The sequence below is a fragment of the Molothrus ater genome, chromosome 10 (assembly GCF_012460135.2).
Source record: "Molothrus ater isolate BHLD 08-10-18 breed brown headed cowbird chromosome 10, BPBGC_Mater_1.1, whole genome shotgun sequence".
NCBI classification, from domain to species: Eukaryota; Metazoa; Chordata; class Aves; order Passeriformes; family Icteridae; genus Molothrus; species Molothrus ater.
Genome location: NC_050487.2, coordinates 10,184,504 through 10,194,900, shown reverse-complemented (window position 1 = coordinate 10,194,900; position 10,397 = coordinate 10,184,504). Strand labels below are relative to the sequence as shown.

At 42.9% G+C, this 10,397-nt stretch overlaps 1 protein-coding gene across 1 annotated transcript; it reads right to left on the bottom strand.

Moving 5' to 3' along the window:
• Window positions 1-490: 490 nt before the first annotated feature.
• Window positions 491-1,953, bottom strand: CCL20 (C-C motif chemokine ligand 20). The gene is made up of 4 exons (XM_036389108.1): window positions 1,863-1,953; window positions 1,521-1,635; window positions 728-805; window positions 491-554 (listed from the first exon to the last, which is right to left on the bottom strand). Exons 1-4 carry the CDS (start codon window positions 1,942-1,944, stop codon window positions 527-529), a joined length of 303 nt encoding a protein of 100 aa, XP_036245001.1. The 5' UTR covers window positions 1,945-1,953; the 3' UTR covers window positions 491-526.
• Between the last annotated feature and the right edge of the window lie 8,444 nt (window positions 1,954-10,397).

Sequence of the window (10,397 nt, the reverse complement as noted above, 5' to 3'; positions counted from 1 at the left end):
TGTTTCCAAGTAAAAAGAAATAAACATATCACAGAGAGTGCTGATTTTAACATTTAATTTTTTAAAATCTCCAGTTACCATTTTTTTTCTACAAACAGACTTTGTTTAACAATAATTCAAGAGGTATTATAATGCTAACTACAGCTTAAAGGAAACATTTTGGCACAAGACAATAACAAAATAAACAGAATAAATAACCTGCTTTACATATGCTGAAGAAAACAAAATCAACATGCAATAAACTTAATAAAATTCACACTCTGTACAACAGCTCAAGGTAGACCTTACTAAACAGTACTCATGTCCTATCAGTAACATAAACATATTAGTAAAAATAGAAACTGTAACAAAATGCTTAACTCAAGCAAAACAGCGATGCAATATGAATCAACTCAAGAAGTTCATGGTTCCAAAGAAGCCAGAGTTGGAGGTGAGTGAGCACACAGCAGTGTACAAACCACCTCAGCTAGGAGCCTCAAGTGCTTCTTCAGCCACGTCTGTGTTCAGCTCCTTGCTGGAAACTGCGTCAGGCTGACATCCTCCTGAGCCTGTGGCTGTTAAAAGGAAGAGAGAACACACATAAATAATGACCTCAATTATAGTTTCCTCTTCTCCCCTGAGAGAATAGCTCAGGTGGAAGAAGGGGCATGTGACATGACTGTCTCTCAGAAGACTCCAGAAAGGAGTAGCTGAGTCTGACAGAAGATGGAAAGAGATGGATTCCTACCTCAGGAAAAGGAGATGTTTCTTCACCCAGCCTTCCTTAGGATTTACACAGGCATTCAGCCCACTGGCAGTGTGGAAACTGGTAAAGAAATAATGGTAAAGAAATCAGAAATCTCTGCCAATAACTGCTGTGTGGAGTACAGTTACTCTATATAATGACCAATACAAACTGCTTTTGTAAACAGTAGCTAGATATGGATGCTCCAAATCCCTCCAATATTATATGAAGAAAAAGAAAGTTAAATGCAATAGCTACTTCAGTCTCAGGGATCATTTTTTGCACCATAAAATGTTGTTCAATTTATTTGATCTGTTTAGTCAAAGACCTTTGCTGGATATTGGAAACAATTTGTAAAATTGAGAATAGGTGCTGTCAAGCTAAGGTGACAGATCAACATCTAGGCCAAAACCTTGTAAGTAAAACATCCGATCCCTGTGAATTAGAAGAAATCTTGTCACTTATGTATCTGTTTACAGGTTTTGGCAAGGAAGCACTCTGTGTTGGCCAGAATGGCCCTTAGCTGGAGACAAAACCTTGTTTGCACAGCTGATTGCTAAAGAGCCAGATTTATTATTTACATTGTATGACTGTCCCTTGGGTTAGCAGTCCCTATCAGCTAGAGGTTGTGTGTTTTGTTTACAGGTGTGATATACAATTTCTTCAGTTAATTTAACTTTTTGAAAAGGCAGGAAAAATCTCTCTTATAACATTCAAATCCTTGGTTTAGCCCAAACAGACATCCTAAAGTTAATACATGTCAGAAAAAACTGCAGAGGTTCAGAAAGTAACTTACATGATGGCAGGGATGTCGCAGACCTCGCTGGGGAGCTGTTCCGTGTAACCCTTCAGGGCCCACTTAGGCAGACGCACTTTGGTGTAGGACAGGCAGCAGTCCTGGTTACTTTGTGCTGGAATGAAGGACAACAACAAGGTAAATAAACTCCATTTGGCCCTGCTGTCTAAGGCACTCTCTGCTCAACCCCAGCCATCCAGCTCACCCATGACAGAAGAGGGGGATGAGACAGGAGACAGCACACTTTGCTGAAACCATTCCCTTCAGCTCAGCCCCTCACTGCTGCCAGCTGTGAGCAGCAGCAGGAGCCCTTCCCAGAGCAGAGCACCTGAGGTCACTCACCTTCCGCGGTGCCGCACAGGAGCAGCGCCAGGAGCCCCAGCAGGGAGACCAGGACCATGCTCTTGCTGCTGCAGCCAGTCATTCCCTCTGCACACACAGCTGTGCTCCAGCGAGTGCCTGGCTGTGCCTGCTGCTCCTGCCAGCCCTGCCGCACCTCCACCTGCTTATAAAGGGGGCAGGAGCCCGGGAATTCACACACGGGCGGTTCCACTGTCATCAGCGGGTTTCCCCATGGCACATTCCATCTCGCCCGATTTGGCCCCGGCTCTCCTTCCGGGTACTACAAATGGAGATAACAGTGTGCTGGGGAATATTCTAATGTTTTTTAAAGTTGCTTAAAAGATTCAGTCTGAAAGAAAAGGAAATAAAAGGCTGTGAGGTAATGGTTCTGTGGGTGAAGCGTGTGTAGTTTTGGGGGTAGGAGTGTGGGTTGTGAAATGAGGAAAGTCAATGTAGGTAACTTTAAATATTACCTACAGAAACTGTGTGTCTGCTGTGCTCTAGTTTAATGAACCCAGCCTGAGAGCAGAGGCAGGTGGGCTGAGCCAGCCAGATTCATTTCAGTGTGGCAAGGAGCTGGGTCACAAGCTGCACCAACACCAAAGTGCTACATTAATATTTCCTGGTTGGCCAACACTGTAACATTGGACTTTCCAGATTACTGTTTCTGAGCTCTGGACTGTAGTATTGGCAGGGACACATGAGCAGGATTGAGTATCCATGGAAATGGGGTTTTCGTTTCCTTAACCATATATTCCTTGCCATGACTTCCTGCAGCTCATTACATGTCTGAACTATTTCATCTGCAACACAGTGAGCTTAAAAGAAACTTGAAATGGGGCCTATATTCTCCAAATCTGTGCTTTCTAGAATGCATTAATGTGCTTCATAAACAATAGCTGTAGTTTGTTGCTTTCCCAAACTGTACCAGAGTATTGTAACTCGTGAACATTCAACAAAAATACACACAATCTTAAAATTGCCTCGCACAGCTCTAGAGAAACCACCAGGGAGAGGCTCTGTCACCACTCCAAGTACAACGTTTGAGCTGCTACTCAAGGATGGAACTTTCCCATGCTGTTTAGGGATCTTTGTGAAACTACTGTGATGGCTGCAGGCCATGTCCCGGCCAGCCAGTGCTCACAGGAGCTGCTGCCAGCTCCAGGTGCTTATAGAGTAACCTGAGCTTTAAGTGTTCAAGCTTTCTCTTAAGGTAGAGTCAATGGACAGTCATAGGCAGTGCATAATTACATGTCTTCTATGCTTCACAGGGTGCCAGTACCTCTCTCAAAGGGTGATTTGCAGAAATGGAAACAGCTTGAACTCTAGAACAGACTGTTATTCAGAGAAATTAATTTCTCTATGTAATAGTGAGAATTGAGGGAATTTCATATGAAATTTCATATACATGAGCAGCTTTGCAGTGTGCATGGCATCACATATACTGGACATGCTTCTCTGCAGAGCCACAGCAACTGGCCAAAGGATGGGGAGGAGGCAACAAAGAGCCCATACCCTAATGAATGCAGCTTTTGTAACTGTCTTATGGATCATAGTGAAATACCACAAAAGTTCAAAAAGATCAATGCTCTCCTTATCCAGCTGTGTCTGCACTGCTTTAAAGACTGTCAGCATTAGGCAATGCCTGAAACTAGCTGAGTAGAATGGTAGTTTTTTTCTTTTACATACAGGTTTCATGGATCCCAAACCTATTGTACCTATACCCAGCTTTGGCATTTCATATGCCATTTCCTTATCCATATGGAGGTGGCCTTGCACCTCATGCCTTCCTGGTGACTCTACAGCTCTACTTCTTCTCCACTGAGTGCTTCTTGGACAGAATCTTCTCATCTGAGCTTTGACACTTCTACCTAAGCCCCAGCAGTTTGGATACCAGGGCAATGACACTCCTCAGGCAGCCCTAACCCTGTAGTCCTGCCCTCAGGCAGTTCCATCACAGCTGTGGTTCCCACAACTGACCGTGACTGGCCATGTACCTTGTCACAGCTGGACACGTGCTCATTTTAAAAGGTGTTCTTTTTATCTCATTTTTTTGTTAGTTTTAGGAAATTAGGTTAAGATTTAGATTTGGAACAACAGCCACAAGGATGGCCCCAACTTCAGGAGCACTGTCATTTTGTTTGTACTTGGTGTATACAGAGTGCCTTCAGTTTGTTTGCACAAAGTAGTTAAAACAATCCAAAAAGGTTTAATTTGCAAACAGCTGAAGAAAGCTCTGCTAGTTGTGATATGACACATAACTGTATCTTATCATTCTTTACCTTCACAAACCCCTAATGGAAACAGAAGGCAAAAAACATATAAAAACAAGGAGGTGCTTATATGTCCCATAGAAGTGTTTTTCTTTATTCCCTGGGAGTGAGGGGACAGTGACTGTTGTCCACCCTGACCCAACCAAACTTTCAACCTGGTTTCCTTTGGCACCTGTGTCACCGAGTGGGGCCATGTGGGCTGGCCAGGGACTGCCACACAGCCAAGAGATGAGGCTGCCAGGCCCCAGGGTGGCCAGTGGCAGTGGCACCTCCAAACCTGTTCCTGGCTCAGTTGCAGGTGCCATATAAATGTGTTCAGTGTCTTAACACTACTGCAGTTCAAAAGCTACACCAGGTCAAGGGAAGCCATCATTTCCCTGCCCTGGGGCCTGTGTAGGGAGGGCTGTGTCCAGAGTCTCCTCAGAGGGTACAGCAAAAGCATGACAGGTATCAGCCACAAGCTGTGAAAAGAGAAACTCCCATCAGGCACAGAGCAGCCATAGCAGGTGGGTGAGGCACTGGGACAGGTTGCCCAGGATGGGAAAGCCTAGCTTGAACAGCCTTGCAGATACTCAAGCTGGATGTGGTCTTTCCCTGAACATGATCTTAAACTTGGGCTCCTTCCCAAGCCACAGTCAACCCTAAATTATTTTTTCTGGGTTTTTCACATTTAGCTGTTTGTTTCTTATTTTAGTTCCCTGACTTATTTGTCTTCCTGACTTGACTTTGCTGTAAGCTTCTCAGCAAAGAAGGTTCTCTCCCTCCTGTTGTCCCTCCTCAGATCCCCTCACAATAACTGCAGACACAGTAAGGCAGAGCAGCAAAACACAGACTGACAAAGCATTCATCCTCTCCTAAGCTTCCTCCTGTTGTTCCAGGGGCCAGAGAAAACAGGCTCAAACCCCTCCTGTGGGTATAACAGCAAAGACAGCCTAGGTGCCAGTGCTGCAGAGCGATACAGTCAGACCTGTGGAAGAAATGCATTAGGGAAAACTGAGCCTTTTCCCAAGCAATACTGGGGAACTGATGGTGCTGAACAGCTTGGGGATGTTAAAGAGGAGAGCTGGGGAGTCAAACTGCTCTCAGACACCAACCGCAAAGCTACAGCCAGGGGCAACTTTCTCTGGTCACCAAGCTGCTGCATCCTGATAATATGCTTCCTCTTTTATATCCCAAAGGACTTTTACTCACAGAAATATTTGCTGAAAGTCTGAAGTGCTGAAGAGGACTTAATAGTTCAACCTTGATAAACACCTCCATACAGAGTAAAAAAATTTGCAGGGGAGGGCATGGTCTTACCACATCATTCTCCCCATCACAGAAAAGCACAGGAGCAGTCTACTTAGTCTTCATGCAAGGGTTAAAATACTTCATGGACTTTTGAAGAGAAAGACAGAGAAGGAACTTTATAATCATTAACCATTTGATTATTGTCACTTTATGGGCTTTGGTCTACCATTAAAGATGAAAGACTAAAATAAAGTACTTGAATGTCAGCCACTATTAGTATCTTTACCTGTGCCCCACAATAAGATGAGAAACATACTGCCAGTTGTTAATGAACTAGCAGATAACAAGTTTCCATGTTTTTCATCCTCACAAATGGATATTGTTTTATAGCTTATTAGTACCTTTTCTGAATTGATGTAAATAAAACTGTACAGCAATACTGCTGATCATCCAGGAAACACAAAACCAGATGGGGGAAATTCCCTTCTGTAATTTCCAGAGGTTTAGGACTCCTTTGATAAAGCAAAGTGCATGAGAAGGCAGTAGCCGGAAGGAACATGGCCAAATACGGGGATTTAATCATTGCATAATCTCTGATGAGTAAATGCATAATAAGTACCAAGCACAAAAGTTCCAGAGGTAACTTGCTCAATATCTCTGGAGCTGTAGAGGCTGTGATGCAATCCGGTGATTTCAGGCAATTCAGTACTTGCATGACTGACAAAAGTTGTTATCTGAGGAAGAAGCCAATTTTCACTAATTAGAGGTTGCACTTCATACATTACAGGTCTAGAAATACCATTGAATGACATTGCGTTGAAGCAATTATGGACAAGATCTGTGCCTGTTGGGAGAAATTAACTTCCCATCTATGGAAAGTGCAGGTTATGAGGAGACCTGGTGCACCTGCCATGAGCATCCTGGCAGCATCCCAGCACTGCTGATTGCTTCCTGCTACTTACATGCAGAAGCTAAATATCTAATGTTCTGAAGGAAGATTTCTCTCTGCAATGTTAACTCTACTCTGTCTACAGTCCCTTGGGGTAGCCAATCACCTTTTCACAGAAAGGGACCTCTCAAATGTGATGGCAAAGCCTATAACTAGAAAGAAGAATGAGAAAAAGTCTTCATTGGATTTGTGTGGCAGGGTTTTGGATAGGCACTGGTGGTGGATTCTCTGCTAGAATCTTCTCCCATGTCTGGCAGAGCCAATGCCAGCTGGCTCCAAGGAAGGACTCAGTGGACAAGGCTGAGCCCATCACTGACAGTGGTATCATCTCTGGGATAATGTATTTAGGAAGGGGAAAAAACCCTGTGCAACTGCAGCCAGAGAGAGAATGAGTACATGGAGGATGGATGTATGAAAACACTCTCCATACCCCAAATTCAGCGCAGAAGGAGGGGCAGGACCATGCCAGGTGGAGCCAAAATCCACAGCCTGAATGTGAAAATGCCTTCTGGTACTGATAAAATGAGGGCTTGCACTTTAAAAATGTTTAATTCAGAGAGAGGAGAAAAAGATACTATGCCTTGGCAATTATGAAAGAGAAATATGTGACATTTTCTGAATCTTGAAAGTAAAATACAAGAACAGAAGTAGGGAGGAAGAAAATCTGTGACCTAAATTTTTCATTAAAATGCAGTTTTAGGTTGGCTGAAACTGTTCATTAATTCAATTGAAACATGGTTTTGTATAAAATTAAGAGAGAACTATTAAGAAAATAGGAAGCTGCTTTTTTGTGTTGAGTTTGCTTCCTCAGGAAGACCTAAGACAAATAATCCAAACCCTATAAAGAAAAGAGAATAAAGAACTAAACAACATGAAGTGGTAATGTTTTAAGTTGACCAAGAGAAATCATGAAGTTTTTACCAAGTCATACTTGACATACAGAATATGTGATTACTTGGACTACTCAGTACATTGTGAACACAGCCAGCGTTTTGTCATGTCTTACTGGAAGACCAGCTTAAAAATACCCAGCAATTCCTGCTTATTTGGGATTGCCAAACAAAAACCAGTCAAGATTGTTTTGAATAGCTGTTAGTTAACACTGGAGTGGCTGTGTCATGAGGGCTGGCAGAGCAGCTGTGGACACAGGCCCTCTCAAGACAAGTGCTGCAATCACTGCAGCTTTTCACCTCTACAGGGTTACGTTATAGGGACTTTCCTGTGAGGAGCTTTAAACCACAGTTGCCCAAACCAAATTCCTTGGACTTCCCTCTTTCCAAGAGGCCTGCTCTTTTCCCAAGGGAACCACACCACCACATCCCTTCCATCCTGACTGTTACAGGTTATTTGCATAACACAACTGATATCACTGACTCTCTCACCCTCCTATACCCCTTTTCTGGACCTTGGTTATCACCCCTTGATTTCTGCAAGAGGCATTTGGAGGCCCTAGAAAGAGCAGCCTTGCCCTAGCTCCTGTGAAGAAAGACATTTGCCAGGGTAATTTTTCCTCTCTTTCTGCAGAGTTTGCTTGGCTGTTTCAAGCATTCCCTTGCTTGTCCCCATTTTCAGAGTCTTTCTTGCTTACTGCTAGTCCAGACAACTGCAGCCAGCCCCAGAAGTGCCCTGTTGGTCTGGCTCTTGGCTAGGGCTTTGAGGAGGGTGCTGTGTCCAACCACTCAAGCCTGCTCACAGTCATCAGGGGCTCCTGTAAGCAAGGCAAGAACCAGAGACAGAAAAACTGTTTTAAGCCAGAAAAGATGTTTTAAGTCAAGCAATCCGGGCTTGACAGAAATGTGCTATTCCAAAGTGACCTGTGTTTTACAAAAACATCTCCTCAAGTAAGTAGGCTCAGCCTTCCTCAGATCAAAGACTGGTCCTTTTTCTATTTGTGCTTGTACCTGACCTAGGACATTGAGGCATATGGCAACCAGGGCCAGAGCTCCAGGGTATAACACACACTGTAACTGCTTTGCCTTTGAAAGAACTCACAGGAAGGTGAAGGCACATGAAGAACTTGGATCACATTAAAAAAAAATTCTTCATGGAAGGGATAAAACCTTACACACTGTTGATGAAAAAAACCAAACAACAAACAAAAACAAAACCCCTAAAAACATTAATAACTTTATGATCAAAACTCTTTGGAGCTGGCAAGAAATCAAGATATTAGAAGAACTCGGGACATTTTAAGTGCAAGAATTCTTACATTTAAGCAAACACTAGCAGCATAATGGACTTATTTTAAGATGGTTTCAGTTGTCATTAGAGGTTTAGCATTAAATGAAGCAGCCAGCTTGTTATGACCACTTATGAAAATGTGACAAATGCTCTTCCAGCAGGACTTTACACTACTTGGGTTGTTGCAATGATTCAGAGTCTCCCATGGTGTCTGTAATGAGATGAACCTTGAGGTTAAAAAAAAAACAGAGGATATGCTGAGCTGAATGAAACTTCCTACACACAGAGGTTGTGCAAACATGAATTTGCATCTCTGAAATGAGATATCCGTCTGTGACAGCAGGACAATATCTGCCACTAGTGGGAGGCCTGTGGAATAAGTCTGCAGGCGAACACACCCTTGAAAGTGCTCTTTCAACATGGAAAGTGCCTTAGAAATCCCTTCAGGTTTTTCCTCTCATTTCTCTTTGGCAAACCACAGTGAGGGAGCATTAGCATTAGTCACTACAAGTATTAACCATTTCAAATGAGATTTCTTTGACGTATATATCACTTCCCTTTTGTTAATTAACTGGAGATTTTGAAAGTATGCAATCCAAGAAAGACTAAAGCACAGGTATTGAATTGGATTGTATGGCATTGTTACAAAAACTACAAATAAGATGTTAAAGTCACCAGGCCAAATCATCAAATAGCAAACTTGGAGATAGGGAAGATTTTTTGGTGCTGGGATAAGCATCCTACATACATCTATTTCTAACTGTGGTTAGAAATTCTAAACATGAAGCTTAATAGAGTCTTTCATATTCTTCCTCATCTCTTAAAAGCAATGCTTTTTTGCTCATTGTTTGTTACCATGTGTCACTTTTTTCTCACCAGAATCATCTTTCCCCACTTCATTGAGAAACAAAAAAACTGCTGTTCTTCCTTTAAATCCTGATGGCTTCTATGCCATTAGAAGAGCTGACAGACAGTGTAGGAGGCAGAGGGACACCAGAGCCCAGTGCACTCAGCCACAGTCAGAACTAGAACAAAAGTCAGCTGCAAACCTACAGCAGTGACCTCATAATATTTGATTAGAAAGGAAGATCCTTAGAGAGTTCCACTGACAAAAGAGTGGTTCCTGTCCTCCACTAATGATCCAGAAGAAAAATATAAGGAAAATTAAATGACCTACTTAAGGTATAACCTCTTCTTCTGTAGAACTTTCTGTTCTGCTGTCATTGAATGCTACACAAAAGTTTTCTTCTCCTTCCAACACCTCACTGCTTTGCACGCCTCAGCTGGGAGAGCAGAGTGTGCTTTGTGCCAGTAAGAGGGAGAAAGTAAAACTTGTTCAATCAACCCAGTCCTCAGAGAGTGGGAAACACCTTTATTTGGAAACCTCCCAAGATCTGTGTGAGATTTTTGCAAGAGACACAGAGCAAATCAGAGAGCTGCAATTCAGGGCACTGCCATGCAAATAAGGATGCCTGTAAAGCCTTGGCAATGCTTCCAAAGGGACACCCACTGTTATTAGATGCTCCTTGCTCAGCCTCTCACAACTACATCAGTGATCTCTCACCTACAGTGAATTCAGCACCTAACCTGTAACCAAAAGGAGACAAACCAGCCAGTGACCTATATTGCAGAAAGGTAATGCAACCTAACTTTCCCTGGCCAATAGAGGAGATTAAGAGGCTAAATCCCTTCAAACCAGCTCAGACTTCTTTGTTTACAAAAGGGACATAAAACATGGTCAAAGTAGTTTCAACCAGTCTTTATAAACTCATCACAGGACTTCTATGTGCTCCATACCATGTTGGTAGCACATTATAACAAGAGATCCAGGTCTTGTTTGTGCCCAAGTGTGCCAACACAAAAATGCTGCCTATAATAAAAAAGAATTAAACCCTCTCAAAA